A 15969-nucleotide genomic window follows, 5' to 3' on the forward strand; every position below is an offset into this window, starting at 1 on the left:
AAGAAAAAGACAACAGGATTGAATCACAAAGTGTTACCTATAACTTAATTGTATATTATTTACAAAAGATGGCAGAATAAAAAGTGATTTAATAAAGCTGAAAGTGAAAGGGTGGGCAATATCATACCGACATTGTAAACAAAAAGAAACTAGGCATCAGAACCTTAGCACCAGACAACGTGGAAGTCAACATTAGGGCAACAACATTGGGTGACAGATGGAAGGTGATCCATAATGATGAAGAGGGCAATCCACATGAAGGTCTGTGATAATTATTTATGTACCAAAGGACATAACATTAATACTCATAAATCAAAATCTATAGGAAATACAAAGAGAAATGGACGATGCTTAACTATGAGATTTTAGTTCCTTTCCGTTGGTTCCTGACAGAGGTAGTGGGGACAATAACTACAGCTAGGAAGGATATTGAACCACACGAGTAATGAGTTTGGCTATATACCTATGTATATACATACATCCATACATTACCCTTTTCTTTCACCCTTGGAGCATTCACAAATTCGATCACATCAAAATCCTTAATAAATAAAAACATTAAAAAGCAATATAGGCAACAAATAATTTCTTATCTAATTAGTATAGAATTAGAAAACTTGAGAGTGGGTGAACAAAAATTCCACTCCCTGGAAATGTGAAAACTCTCTCTAAATAATTCCTGGGTCAAAGTGAAAATTAAAACTAAAAACATGACATAACAAACATAATGTATGTGTATGTCATACAATGTTGTAAAAAGGTCAGCTCTGTGTGTGTGTGTGAGTGTGCACACACCCATGTGAGAGGGTGTGTGCTGTATGGACAGCCTCTTCTCTTGTTTGATCCTGTCTGAACAGACCTAGGAGTGACTCAGTGACTGCCTTCAGGAATACCCAGGTGTCATATGAAGAGGATGCTGATTCATTATCTAAATAATCTGAATAGTGCTTTAAATAAACTATGTCATTATTGTCACCGAAGGAGGAAACTGTGTGCACTCATTAACAAGGGGGTGTTATCAAGCTCATTTATAAGGAGGAAACCGACATCTAAAGATAATCTAATGTGTCCCATGTCACCCAGCACACTGAAACTGGGGCCTAAGAGCTGCTCCCTGAGCACTGGGCCACCCACTTCCCTCTCTATTATGCTCTTCTCATTCTGGTTTGTTGGGGGAGGGGGGTTGGGTCTACCCCACCAAAGGCCATAGGGCACAAAGAATAAAATGCCCCGAGGACAGCAAGTCAAGGGAATGAGTTCTGAGTGAGGTATCAGCCTGAAACATGTCCTTCAACTGAAACATTTTTCTGACTTATGTTTGTTTTTCACAGACTTCCCTATCAACCCTTGGCATAGCACTGAAATTCCATAACTATTCAATAACCAAGAAGAGTGTGAAAGGCTGTGACCATGGATGGTGGGAAATTAATGAGCACATGTAAGTGGGTTCCAGATGTAAGGAATCTGATGAAAGGCCTGACCCAGAGGTTCAAAACCTTGGATTCCTTGTCCCCAAAGAGTTTGCACCTTACTATTTACAGATAGGGAAATCGAAGGGTACAGGGGTTAAAGAACTTGCTCAAGGTCACTCAGTTCATATGTGATTAAGCCAGGCTTCAAATCCATGTCTTAGGGCTCCCAAGTCCTTGCTGGCCCACTGCTCTTTGCTGCTGGGCCGTGGGTGTGTACACTCTACACTTTACAAAAAACAGCTAGGCAGATGAAGTCTTTCAAACCATGGAGTCCTGGAGGAAATAGTGACTAGGAGTCCTGGTGATAGGAAAGGTAGAAACCATTAGCCAGTTCTTTGCGGGAGGAGAGGCTGGTTTGGCCTGGCTGTATCCTGAGGCTGGGACACGGGTTGAGGCTGATCAGAGAAATCTAGATGACTGAGCTTCCTGACCTGACCTAGGAGCTCCTCACTCTCACCGTTTCATTTGTCCTTTAGTTGTTGTTATTGCTTATTTGCTTCTGAAGTCATAATAGATCTTGAATTAAAAAATATAGAATGTCCTGTTGCTGCAGCAGAGTAACTTCTAAGTTTACTTTCAGGTAAGATTTTTTGTGAAGTTAGCCTAAGGGACTTGCCTGCTAATTCTGTGCTCATTGCTGATCCATGAATGAGAGCTTCCTTTTCTAAATGATTTTCCTGAACGACCTTCTTTCATTTTCTTTAGACTCTCAGATTATGTGCTAAAATAGTCACTGGTTCTGTCTTCACTGGACTAGATCCTATCTGATTTAAGAGCATTCTTGGATCCATTATTAAGACTTGTACTCCTTTTGGGAATATTTTTGAATCAGGTCTATTATGTAGGAGGCAGAATACCTGGGTTCAGATTCCAGCTCTGGTATTTAGTAGCTATATTAACTGGGACAAATTATTTAACCTCTTCGATTTTCAGTCTGTAAATGAGCTAATAATTCCTACTTAATAAGGTGGGATTTTTTGGTAGGCATTCAATGAGATGATGCCTACTACACACCAAAAAAATATTAGCCATTATTACAATTAATAAGATTGTTTTGGATAGAGTTGTTGAATCACTATTTTGTATACCTGAAATTAATGTAACATCACATGTCAACTATACTAAAAAAAAAAGATTGCTTTGGAAATGACATTGGATGGATAAATACTATAGAATGTGCTCCCTCTCCAAGTTTTAAGAATTCTATATTCTGATATTTAATTAGAGGTCCAGAAAACAAATCTTTACAATTCTTTTGTAAAATGTGATACTATTTTTTTTGTCCTAAGTAACAACCCCCACCACCCACGGAGTGTTGCTGCCAAAGTAAGAGCAAGATCTTCTCCCAAGCAATCAGGACCAGGACAGCTCTCTGCCCTAAATACTTTCTCGGAAGGACCAACTCTTCCCTTTGTCTGGCGGGCTGGCTGAAATCCTAGCAGGTTCTTTTGATGCTAGTAGCACCCTTAGGATCTGAAATGCCTGCCTTTCCCATTATCAGTTCTCTTCATCTAAAAAGGAAAGGCTCTAATTGAACTAATTTCTGACACCTTGCTGAAAAGTTGCCTGAAGGTGCTGGGCTTGTAATAGGGAAGTAGGAAAAGGTAATGCTGACGCCAAGAAGCCTAGTTAGTGCTCCTGAATTCAGAGAAGGTGGGGATGGGGTGTGCATGCTCAGAGCAGCTAGAATGCAGCCTATGAACCCTGAAGAAATGGATGTCCTTCCTAGGACGTTTTGCAGAGCAGAGTTCCTGAAGGAAAAGCTGTTGGTGCCTTAGAAGCCTCTAGGGTTTAGTACCAGGCAGACTTGTGTCCTAATTCTGCTTCTACTTTCTCACTATTTTGAACTTTAACTCATTACTTCCCCTACTTAACTTCTCGGTTGTCTTACCTGTCACGTGTCTGTACCTGTAAACCGACTCTTGCTGGTTTCTCCAATTTCTCACTTTTTTTTTTTTTTTAACTTTTGTTCCATTAGATGCCACTATGCCCCCATTCCTTACTGTTGTCTTCAAACTCCAGCCCAAGCATGGATTCAAAGGTTCCTTTTTTTCTTGACTCCTCAACATCCCAGTAAGATCCATCTTCGCAAGAAAGCTCTCGTAAGTGTTAATGGAGAGCACAAATAAAATCACTACAAGATACAAATGATAATGACTATGTTTTCAGAACAGGATTCTGATCCCAAGATGATCGACTGGATCCTGGCCCCAAAAGGTTAACATGGACTCCAGGTGTCTCTCAGAGCCTGGCTCCCACTTCGCCAAGTGGCCACTTACCTGTAGCTGCTATCTCTTCCTCTGTCCCAGGAGCTGGTCTGTCAACCCATCAGGGCCTGAACTTTAGCCCAGCTGCAAAAGAGTCCTCCTGAAATATATGTGAACACTTTCCTTCTTTGAACCTTAAAACCAGCACCTCTGTGGTCCTCCCATAGAATGCTGGTGTCTGATCCATGGAACTTTCGTGGTTCCCAAGGGCCATGGGGGTGAGGAGTGATGGGCATTCACAGATTCCAGTGGAGGAGGTCCCTCCTCAACCTGCCTGTTTGCTGTTTCCCTTTGAGACTTTGTAGGGTTCACCCTGGGAAGAGCTTTGCCTACACAGGGCAGAGACCTAACTTACCATGGGCCCCCAGCATAGTATTACTTCATGTTCTACTAACCACAGTGCTCATATAATGAGAATTACTAACAGGAGGGGCATTTCCTCTTAGGTACAAGAAGTAAGAAAAATCAAGGTAAGGAAATATTGCACACAGACATAACTATTTTGAAATTCTACCAAGGACAAGCCCCAAAGTACACATCGGTTTTCAATTGAGTTTGAAAAAACATTGTTGTGTTTTACTTTAAGTATTGCTGGGATTCTTTGCATATTTTCATCCTGAGCTCATGGATTCTACTCTGCTCCATGGCGACGTTTGTGGGCAAAAGCAGGCATTTCTTGTTGTTACATGGTTATTTACGCAGAAAAAAAGAGAGGACCCATAGTTCTTCTGATAATAAGTATTGGTGAGGAAAACACTAGGTAACAGTCAATAGCAGTGCTATTGTATTTAGCAGAGTAGAAAATCAAGGGGACCGAAGTTACTCAGTCACAGTCACTTAGCATAGATTGGAGAACTACCGTTAGCTCTGCCGTAAGCATCTCATTTTATGAGGCCCAAAGTACCAAAGTATCAGTGCGTTCACTGTCAATGGGGATGCAGTTGACAGACCCTCATCCATGTCTCTTCCCTGACTCTCGCCTCCTCAGGTACTGTGGCTCCTACATGGATCACCAGACGGTTTTCCGAGTGCCTAGTCCGCTCGCTCACATTGAGCTGCAGTGCAGTTCAAAGCTTTCCGACAAGCCACTTTTGGTGGAATATGGAAGTTACAACATTAGTCAACGTAAGCCTGGAATTAGCTCTTTAGAAAATCCTAATAAATGGTTAAACAGAGCCTAATACTTTGTAACTCTAAACCTTGAGAAATTAAGGAATAAAAACGGATTTATTTCCGCTATTTACTAATATGTAAATAAATATAAATATATGTAATACAAACAAAATATATAATAAATAAGACAAAAATTATGTATTTATTATGGCTATAGTTTAAACTATAGAAGAAATAATATAATTATTTGGTACAATTGAAAAATAATTTCTTACCTTATTCCTGAAATATGGGACAAACCCATTTCTTGATTTCTTGTTCTTGCTACTCATAAATCTTTGTACATATGATGTTTATACCAACATTTGGTGGATCAGAAAGCAACCGTTGTGACTCACTTTAGCCCATGACCCACAGGGAGAGCTGCCACACCAAGAACCATGGGGACAGTGGCCAGGAAGTGGTCAGCAGTGTTTAAGGGAAGTCTTTAGGGCTGGAGAGAGTAGATATTGCCTCAGGAAATTCTCAACACGTTTTAAAAGGGAAAAAGTAAGGGTTAACCACTTGAGAGACTTGAGAGAAAGCTCATTTAGAGCCTTCCTTCTTTGCCAATATACCCGTTTCTGGATCTGGAATATTACACTTCTCACTAGCAGAATATTACCATTTCCAGCAAGAATAGCAGGTAAATAGTGAGCCATCTTATTTTCAATTGTTTTTTTCAAACCATGAATATTTTCTAGAAACCTACCCTCTCCGTGTGTGCCAATGAGATAGTAGAAGACCTGACCATGTGTTCCCGCCATTCTTGTGCACAAGGGGAATGTCTTAGTCTGTTCCGGCTACTCTAACAAAATACCACAGACTGCGTAGCTTATAAAGAACAGAAATTTATTTCTCACAGTTTTGGAGGCTGGACGTCTGAGATCAGGATGCCAGCATGGTCAGGTGAGGGCTCTCTCTGGGTTGTAGACTTCTTGTATCCTCACGTGGTGGAAGAGGGTGAGGGAGCTCTGCGAGGCCTCTTTTATAAAGGCATCAATCTTATTCATGAGGCCTCTGCCTTCATCACTTAATTCCCTCCCGAAAGCCCTTCTTCCTAATATCATCACATTGGGCACTAAGATTTCAACATATGAATTTGTGGGGCCCACCAACATTCAGACCATAGCAACAAAGAAGGATTTATTATTTCTAATATATTTAGCTATAAGCCCAGGATTTATGATTCAAGATCAGGCAGGGAATGGATCTTTGACGAGTAGCCTGGTTGAGGTGGACTGGGAGGTAGAAGGCAGGAGTTCTGAGTTTTGAGGCCAGTCACTCATCTCTCTAGGCCCAAGTGTCTAAGATCAGTAGTTACTAATGTATTTGGGGACAGAGATCACTTGATAATGTAATTAAAAGCACAGACTCCTCAGAACAGTGCATCTGATCATATAGGATTCAGAGACACCAGAAGGCCATTTGTAATTCCCTGGGGAGTCTAAAGACTGCACACTAAGACTGCTGGACTCTCTAAAGCATATTCCAGCTTTTGCTTTCTCCGAGTCAATGACAAAGCCGGATTGCTGAGAGAAAAATGGAGATAGTAGAAGTTTGATTATACACGTGACCTGGATCCAGTGTCCACTCAGAGCCTCTGGTGGATTAGTTTACTTTCCTCTGCTCTCCTAAATTCATCTTTTTTGTCTTTCAGTTATCACCTATAGCTTGATTTGATGGAGAAAGTGTATAATTACTATCGCTACATTGCCAATTCCTTAACCACCTAGTACTTCATAGTTCTTTGTTCATGTGGTCTGATGACTTTGAGGGACTCACACAAAGCTTCCTCTGTTTTATTGTCTCTAGCCTGTCCTGTTGGATCTTTTAGATGCTCCTCTGGCTTGTGTGTCCCTCAGGCCCAGCGATGTGATGGAGTTAATGACTGCTTTGATGAAAGTGATGAACTTTTCTGTGGTGGGTATTCAAGTTGTACTATGGCTTTCTTATGAATAAGTAACTTCTCAGGGCCATTGTTGCTGCTGGTGTATATCCTGGGTCTTTGTAGCTGTTATCTATTGCTGCATAACAAGTTACTCCCAAACTCAGTGGCTGACAACAATCATTTATTCTGGACCATGCATCCATGGGTTGTTTGAGATATGACTGATCTAGACCAGCCTCAGCTGGGTGGCTCTGCTTTAAGCAGTAGGTCCTCCTAAGTTTGGTTCTTTCCAGGTTGGTGTCAGGTCTACTGCTCATGGCTCTTTTTCTCATTGAACTAGTGGGCTGGCCATGGCAGTGGTAGAAGCAAAGGAGGAGTGAGCAAAACCACATGGTTCCTCGTAAGTTTTGGGCTTGGAACCAGTACACCATCACTTACGTCATATTCCATCAGTCAAAGTGAGTCCTAGAGCTAAGGCCATAGTCAAGGGGCAGGAAGCTTATCCTGCACACTTTGGGGCCATGGCGAGGGTGGAGGTGTATAATACTACCACAGGGAGTGAGGATCTGTGGCCAGCAATTCAGTGAACCACAATCTTCAACTAACAATCCTCTTTCAAAGCACAGATCTTTTATCTAGAGAGTAGCTCAGAATCTGCAGAGGAGTCAACTCAGCACATTCATTCATGGAGCACAGGTGTTGTGAAGGAGAGAATTATTACTATTATTACCTGTATAGTTTGCAACAACGTCACACCTGCAATGACTAAGGGGCAGGGTATTGGACATTCCTATTTTGGACAGAGGTTCTCTCTCTTGGTTTTTTGTTACTATTTGCACATCATTCCTGAATCCACCTCCAGTTTCGGGGTGTAACATGGGGAGGATAGTTCACCAGACCATATGACACCATTGGCAACACTTTCTCCTAAAGATCCAGATTTTAATTCAAATACAATTGCAGTGGTGAAGCTATTTAATTTCTTTCATATTCTTGGAGAGATAGTAGAGTTAATGTAACTATGAAAAACTTATATTCATGAAAAATAACCTATGACTCTATACCTTTTTTTTTTTTTGACAAAACAAAATCAAACTCTCGTAACTTATGGCTCATTGACCTTTTCAATCTATAGGGCTTTCTATTGCTTAAGAAAATAAATGCTGGCCGTTATATAGTGAGTGAAGTTGCTGGTGTTTTTTTACATTATTATCATTCCCTGCTATGATGCTCCAAACAGAAGTGATTATTGTTATTTTATAAGAAGGGCTGTTTTTAGTAATCATTATTTCTCATTGTGCCATTTTGGAAACTATTCTCTAGGAGTCAGCTAGGTACACCCAGAAGCTCAATGAGAATTTCAGGGCAGCCATGTCCTCCCCAGCTACCCCCCACCCCTAACAAGAGATGCCACTGAAAACACGAGAGCAGATAACAAAAATGATCACTTTTCACAAAACCAGAAATGTCTAAGGAATCATACCTTCCAAGAGTGCTTGCTAATTTACTGCACCTGTCCCTTGTCCAAAGGCAATTCATGAAAATATTCCAAAGAAGAAAACTTGTGATAATTTACAATGGTGTTTCTTAATTCAGGAAATGGATCACCCAGGACAAAATCATTTTAAAGAGAGTTTTCCTTATACGCAGATCACAAGCCCATTGTCCTTTAAGATCTCATAGCTGTTAATCTATTCAGCAAAACTTTAATGAGCACCTACTATGTAGTCAGGGGCCTGAGGTACAAAGATGAATAAGACAAAATCTTCAATGTAAGGACACTCCCACTTTGTTTAGGAAGGCAGACAAGTTCAATTTTATGTATTTAGTTATTTAATTTTTTTTTTTTGAAAGAGAGAGAGAGAGGAGAGAGAATCTTAAGCAGGCTCCACACGCTGAGACAAGGACCTGAGCTGAAATCAAGAGTTAGAGCTGAACTGACTTGAGTCACTCAGGCGCCCCAGACAAGTTCAATCTTGATAACAGCCTATGATTTTTATTTTCCTTAAAAGAAAATCTCACGATGCATTTAATCGTGATTAAGTAAACAAATTGCCAGGGTTGAACACACTTAGGCAAAGGCAAAAATCAGAGTTGACAAACTCAGAGCACTAGGAATTACAGCAAAGTTTCTACCTCTGCTTTTCTCACGAAAGTGTCAGGTTTGAGGAAAACACACTTTTTATTTTATGTAAGTCATCTTAACCATGTGCACCATTAGAGGGGCCCTGCTGGTTCTCAGAAGCCAGCTGATGTCTCAGGCTCACGAGCTTTCTGTCTGTTCTCATTCTAGTGACTCTTAAGCCTGCCTGCAACGCCAGCTCTCTTGGACAGCACAGCCCTCTGGTCTGTGATGGCTTCAGGGACTGTGAGGATGGCCAGGATGAGCAGAACTGCACTCAAAGTGAGGGAGAATCCTCTGCACTCTGCTCTTCTTCCAGAACACTCTGCTAAGTCGGAACTGAAATACCTCTGGGGGGTTAGGGCAATTGACTTGCCCCAGTTTTCCCAAGACTTACCCAGTTTTAGCACTGAAAATCCCAGTTCCCTGGAATCCTCTTGGCCCCAGGCAAAACGGGACAGTTGGTCACTGTTTGAGTTGAGTGTGTGTGTTGAGTGTGTGCACGTGTGTGTGTGTGTGTGTCCGTGTAAATACTGGAAGCTTTTCATTGCTTATTTGCTTTTAATGCTGCTTGAGAGTAAAGGATGCTGAGGACGTGATCTAGCGGGACTTACCAGATACCGTGATGGGGCATGTTCTATTCTAGCCACTGCAGAAGCACACACCACTAGAGTTGTGAACAAATGTGCTGTGATTCACAAAGCCTGCCCATTTCCCCCGTAATGATATGAAAGGACTGAATATGGTATTGATCTTTGCTCAAAATTTTCTTGGAGAACAAGACAAAATAATTAATAGCACAGAGACCACGGCCTACAGCAAGCGATAGGGCCAACTGCTTTGCATCTGCCATTGGATTGGTTCTCAACAGGTGCGCCTGCCTGCCTGCCTTCCGATGGCTCTGCTGAGGTGAGGGGACTGGTCACCGTGGGCTTGCTTCATCGCCTCTGCCATGTTTCCCAGAGCAGCAAATACTGATGCCATGGCTACCCCATCCTTAGAGGACGGAGTTGAGTGTCATTCCCTCAAGTCTGTTTCTGAGCAGGAAAAACTCTTTCCTCTTTTGTTCATTTTTAGGCATTCCATGTAACAACAGGACTTTTAAGTGTGGCAATGATATTTGCTTCAGGAAACAGAACGCGCAGTGTGATGGGACCATGGATTGCCCCGATGGAAGTGATGAAGAAGGCTGCAGTAAGTAGAAATACGTTCTTTCCCACTCCTTGCATTCTGTCCTCAGCTTCCGGTTGTTCATTTTCATTCCCTTCTTGGGGTAAATGCCCCTGGCAAAAGTTGGGGTCCAGGGAAGAATAGTAAATATTGGAGAACTGCGTCTGAAATGATTTCTCAGAATTAAAAACTCTGGAGTGGATTCTGTCTGCTTTCTTGATAACAAGCATCAAAGCCTCAGGTGTTTATAATGAGAACTTTCACTTTCTGATAACTCTAATCAAGGGAGAAGCTCCTAAATAAAAAGTCCACAAGAAAAGAAACATACTGGAACACAGTGGATAACTGTTATTTAAGCCTTATGTTATAATCAATACCAAGTGCTGCTTCTTTCTTTAGCGACGACCTGAGAACCGTGATCTGCCATATGTTAGTATGTGGTCTCTAACTGGCCACCTGGCAGCATGTTAGTAATGCAGCCTTATCAATACAATTTGCCCCAGAGAATAATTGCTCTGGTAACTAGTTTTTCTTAATAGGTTTTCATTTGTCTTGGACTTAGAAATTCTCTCTCGAATGCTTCCTCTCAAATCAGCATGCCTCCAAAGACGCATTCAATTCTGTTGCGTTTGAAATTCATCTTTTCCTCTCTAATAATCTAAGTCCCACAGCTCCTGTTCATATCAGGGCAGCTGTTGCTAACAAGTCCCCCCTCCTTGAATCAATGTGCTTTATTGTATGGAGACTCTGTGTGCCACCTGTTCTCAGGAGGGAGTGGTTTGTGGGTGCCTTTCCTCTAGATAAGCGAGAAGTTTCACATTGCTTGTCTGGGGCCTTAGTTCCCAATGCAGCTCGAAACCGGACTTAATTTCCAGTTTTTCTTCCAAGTCTGCTTTTAAATCACGGGGCCCTTCCTTTCCTGAAGGCTGCAGCGGGGGCTCCTCCACCCTCCACCGCATCATTGGAGGCACGGACACGCAGGAAGGGGGTTGGCCGTGGCAAGTCAGCCTCCACTTTGTCGGATCTGCTTACTGTGCAGCCTCGCTCATCTCCAGGGAGTGGCTTCTTTCTGCGGCCCACTGTTTCCATGGAAACAGGTAGGGCATCCCAATTCTTACTCTAAGATGGCACACTCTCTGATCCCAGACCATACATCCGTCCTCAAGTTGTGGAAGGAAGCTGCCCGCTGGGGACATTCGATCAATTTAAATGGTGTGTGTGTGTGTGTGTGTGTGTGTGTAGAATGGGCACTGGACTTCTATTTAGAGTGGAAGGGTAATGATTCTTCACCCAGTTTCCGAAGTATTGCTTGGGGGGAGGGTTCCCATACCACCAGGCAACTCTCTGACACCAGTTGAGTGTCTTACAATTTAACTCAATTCTGACCCTGTCTGCCTGCAGATAGCATCAGATTAAGCAGGTGAAGGGCTCAGCCCTACAAGACTGTCCCTCCTAGCCTACCTCAGACACCTGTTGTAAGTCCAGGTTGTCACCGTACTTCTGGCTCAACAGCTATAGAGGTTCCAACCATCTCTTCCTGGGGTTCAATTATTTTGCTAGAGCAGTTCATAGAACCCAGAAAAACAGTTTACTTTCTAGATCACTGGTTTATTGTCAAAGGGTATAACTCAGGAACAACCAGAGGGGAGAGATGCCCAGGGCAAGGTCTGGGGAAAGGGTGAGGAGCTGTCATGCCCGCCACAGGTGCACCCCTCTCCCAGAGCCACTCCCCCTGAATCTCTATGTGTTCACCAACCCTGAAGCTCTCTGAACCCTGTCCTTTTGGGTGTTTATGGAGGCTTCATTGCATAGGCATGACTGATTAAATCATTGGCATTGGTGGTGGATTCTAACCTCCATGCTTCTCCCCTCCTCAGAGATCAGCAAGTGGGACTGAAAGTTGCAACCCTCCAATCACATAGTTGGTTCTCCTGGCCACCGGCTCCCGACCTTGGGTGGGGTCCAAAAGTCATTCATTAACATAACAGGACAGCTTTGTGGCTCTATTCACTTGGGAAACTCCAAGGGTTTTTAAGAGCTGTGCCAGAAACGAGATAAAGACCAAATATATATTTCTGATTATAAATCACAATCTTAAAAAAGGGAATCATGCAAAGGTCCATTATTAGGGCTCACGTTGGAAGAGCTCTGACTGCCTTTACCAATGGGATTGTTATGGGGCAGATGCTCTTCCAGCTCAGAGTGAAAGGGAAGCTTAGAACAAATAACCACTAAAATGTAACCTCATTTGGAATCTAGTGGATCTTAGGTACAAAAATATATCATTCGTTTCTCATTCCGAATTTTTTAAAGTAGAGTATTTCAACCAATTTATACAATTTAACTATTTGCTTCTTTTGGAAATTACAGAATTCATGTTCATGACTAAAATGGCTATGCTTCTCTTTAATCAGTAGTCTTTTACCCTATGACACTGCTCCAAGTACTGTGTTAACCTTAATACTCCCCCGGGGTCCCCAGTGCCACCTGTGAGATGTCAGCTGCACAGATTCGGGGCCACACTCTTTGGGCTCTGTCCTTATTTTTCTTGCAAAGCTTTTGCAATCTCTTCACCCCACTAGAACAATCTCTTCACCCCACTAGAACAAGGCTGCTGTGCAGGTGGAGCTGGATACCTCACATGGAGACTGCAAGACCCTCAGTGACTTTGTGCAAGGCCACAGGGGTCAGAAGTAGAGTTCTGGAAGGGCTGACAAAGAGTGGGGCCCCTGTGAATGGTCATGCTTGAGCAGTTGTAGCTATGATCTTTCAGGCTTCTGGTAGACGACAAGACGGAATTTCATCAAATTCCTCCTTATCGCACTTTGATTTCTGCCATCCAAGTACTAACCAGGACCAACCCTGCTTAGCTTCCGAGATCAGACGAAATCGGGTGCATTCAGGGTGGTATGGCCGTAGGCCGCACTTTGATTTCTAAACTCTCTTGGAATTCCTATCATTTGAATTTGGCAAAAGGATTCCCAGACCTCTGTCCTACTGGCCCTGTCTGTCCCCATCAAATGCCTATGTCAGCATGAATAGGAAGAATGTAACAAATTAATTCCAGTCACATTCTTGACCTGTGTATGGTTCATGAGATAGCAGGGGCAACAGAATTTCCAGCAGTTCTTTAAGATGGGAGAGGGAATTTTCTGGAACATAACTACCATGCACCACCCCTACTATACTTCCCTTCATCTCTGGTTTTACTAGGAGACAAGGGAGGCTCAGAAAAGTTGTGCTTTTTGCCATGTCAGTGAACAGAGCCAGGGACTACGATAGGAACTGGAAGGTAGGCCTTCCTCCCTCTGCCCTTGTCTGTCTGCAGAGGGCTTGTGTCCAAACCCTGGGTGGTTCTCCAAATCCTGGCCACTGACTTTCTTCCTTTTCTGCTAGGTTGTCAGACCCCACGCCATGGACTGCTCACCTCGGGATGTATGTGCAGGGGAATGCCAAGTTCGTCTCCCCAGTGAAAAGAATTGTGGTCCATGAATACTATAACAGTCAGACCTTTGACTATGACATTGCTCTGCTACAGCTCAGTACGGCCTGGCCTGAGACCCTGAAACAGCTCATTCAGCCAATATGCATTCCTCCTGCTGGCCAGAAAGTGCGCAGTGGGGAGAAGTGCTGGGTAACTGGCTGGGGGCGAAGGCACGAAGCAGGTGTGTGAACGAGTAAATGGTCATGCCCTTCCCCTCCAGATAATACTCACTTGCGTTGATGTGGTGCTTTGGGGTTCACAGAGAGGGTTTTTGTATATGGTCTCATTTGAGCTTCTGATAATTCTAAGAAGTAGAATAGAGGAAGGTGTTACTATTCCTATTTTATGATATTCTTCCCTTACCCCCAAAAGAAGCAAGACCCACCTCACAAGGGGAAGGAGGCCTGTGAGCAAGGCAAGATTGGATAGATAGTATGGGCCCTTTTCAAACTTTACTGGGTTTTCCACTATAGAAGAGCAATTCCTCTTTACTTTTAGGGTTCCCTTTCATCCAAAGAAGCGATTCCTTTTCTTAAAGAAGAGAAGGATGCCCCCCCCCCCCCCCCCCCCCCCCCGCATTGTGTCAAGTCACAGGCAACTGTCTGGATTATGCCAGTATGGCTTATGCAAGTATGGCTGTCACAAGGGCAACTCACCAGGCAGATGAGAGTCAGGGCTGAAAGCCAGCCTGCCCTTAGCTCCCCGCACTGCAAATTCAGGCCCTGGGTTCCATCAGCCTAGAATCAGACCGCCTGGAGGGGATGCCTCCTTACAATCCCTTCACCCTAGCTGGCGTCTCTATCATTATGCACAAAGGTCGGACTGGTAGGGAAGTCCCTACATTTGCTCCGTCAAGGTTTTTCATGGTCTAGGATTCAAGGTTGATTCCAAATGTGCAGCGAGAGGAAGAAGCCATAGCTTTGTGAGCACCGCCCCAGAGCTGACGCTCTTCCTTCGGCTCCCATGCCTCTCAGAGTCCCTTGCAGCCATTTCCAAGAGTTTAGGACAGACGCATTTTCTGCAAACCTTGGCCTCGTTTTGACACCCTCTAAACATTCCTTGCAGGCAGCTTCTCCAGGGCTCACTGCCAGCATGTGGCAGGTGGTTAATGCCCTCCCAGTGGCCTGCTGGGATCTCAGGACCCTAATGAGGGAGGGCGGCTCACGGCTCCAACACCTGTAACCTATCAGGACTGTGTTCCAGGCTTTAATTACATTATCCTATATCACAGGAGGGAAGAGTCTATTCAACCAGCTTTATCATGAGACATTTCTTTATACGCATGAGTGTGAGTGTATTTATTTTTCTGAATAATTTTAGCCAGACAGGATAAAAAGGAAGTGAAAGGGCTATAACAAAACTTTTGTTTTTATGGTTCCCAGGACTCTCCCATATATCAGATTATGCCGCTCCATTTAAGGGGTGGTCCTCTCAACCAGTAAGTATTAGTAACTGTTGGGATTCACAGTCCTACCGGAAGCAGGAAGTCCATGGTGAAGGAGTATGGCTCAGTGGCTCCCATGATTGAGTCAGACCTTGGGTCTGAATCCTGCTCTATTACCTGTGAAGTGTGTGCCGTCGGGCACTCCCTCTAACCTCCTCAGCCTCTATTTCTTCATCAGCAAAATGGGGATTATAAAAGAATTTACATAAAATATTGTTCTGAGATAATGTGAGTAGATGGTCTAATAGCACCCTGAATAAGTGTAATCGTTACCATGATTTCTACTTCCCATGTGTTTTCCAGACAATAAAGGCTCCCCTGTTTTGCAGCAAGCAGAGGTAGAGCTCATTGACCAAACCCTCTGTGTTTCCACCTATGGGATCATCACTTCACGGATGCTCTGCGCAGGCGTCATGTCAGGCAAGAGAGATGCTTGCAGGGTAAGTCATTGCATCTTTCCTTTGCCAGGAGGTTATACTTTCCATAAATGCTTTCATGTTTAACTTGCACAACACTGGGAAATAACTAGGACAGGTATTTCCCTTATTTCAGATATTAATTATAATCTAATTGCCTAAGATCAGGGAAAGGTGATTAAATAATTAGGTCTATAAAACTCAGTTTTCTGGCTCCCATGTATTTTCCTCCAACATTTAGAAAATTAGGTTGGGATTCATCATTCTGCCATAATTTATTTTCTTATGACCAGAACTAAAAAACAAGGCAGTTCTCTCTCTCCCTCCCTCTCTCTCTCTCTTTCTCTCTCTCTCTCTCTCTCTCTCACACACACACACACACACACACACACACACACACGTGTTTTAGGATGGTTAGCTGCCATTTGCCTTCTGAAATATCAGGGTTTTATTCACTTGCTCATTGATGCATAGGCTGGGGGAAGGGAAAGAGGACTGGGAGAGGTGACAGAGGACACTCATTCGCATGCCTCTGGTTAGGCCTCCTGACA

General features: G+C 43.3%; 1 protein-coding gene across 2 annotated transcripts in view; it reads left to right on the forward strand.

The window, feature by feature from the left end:
- Positions 1–15969, forward strand: part of TMPRSS7 (transmembrane serine protease 7) — a 31496-nt gene that overhangs the window by 13688 nt on the left and 1839 nt on the right. For both annotated transcript variants that reach the window (XM_032406135.1, XM_032406136.1), the window contains 8 exons: positions 1332–1438; positions 4728–4864; positions 6707–6814; positions 9076–9186; positions 9982–10098; positions 11000–11171; positions 13471–13739; positions 15306–15442. In XM_032406135.1, coding sequence (XP_032262026.1) covers positions 1332–1438; positions 4728–4864; positions 6707–6814; positions 9076–9186; positions 9982–10098; positions 11000–11171; positions 13471–13739; positions 15306–15442 — 1158 coding nt within the window. The remainder of the gene's footprint in view (positions 1–1331; positions 1439–4727; positions 4865–6706; positions 6815–9075; positions 9187–9981; positions 10099–10999; positions 11172–13470; positions 13740–15305; positions 15443–15969) is intronic.

Source organism: Phoca vitulina, unplaced genomic scaffold, assembly GCF_004348235.1.
Source record: "Phoca vitulina isolate PV1807 unplaced genomic scaffold, GSC_HSeal_1.0 scaffold8, whole genome shotgun sequence".
Classification (NCBI taxonomy): domain Eukaryota; kingdom Metazoa; phylum Chordata; class Mammalia; order Carnivora; family Phocidae; genus Phoca; species Phoca vitulina.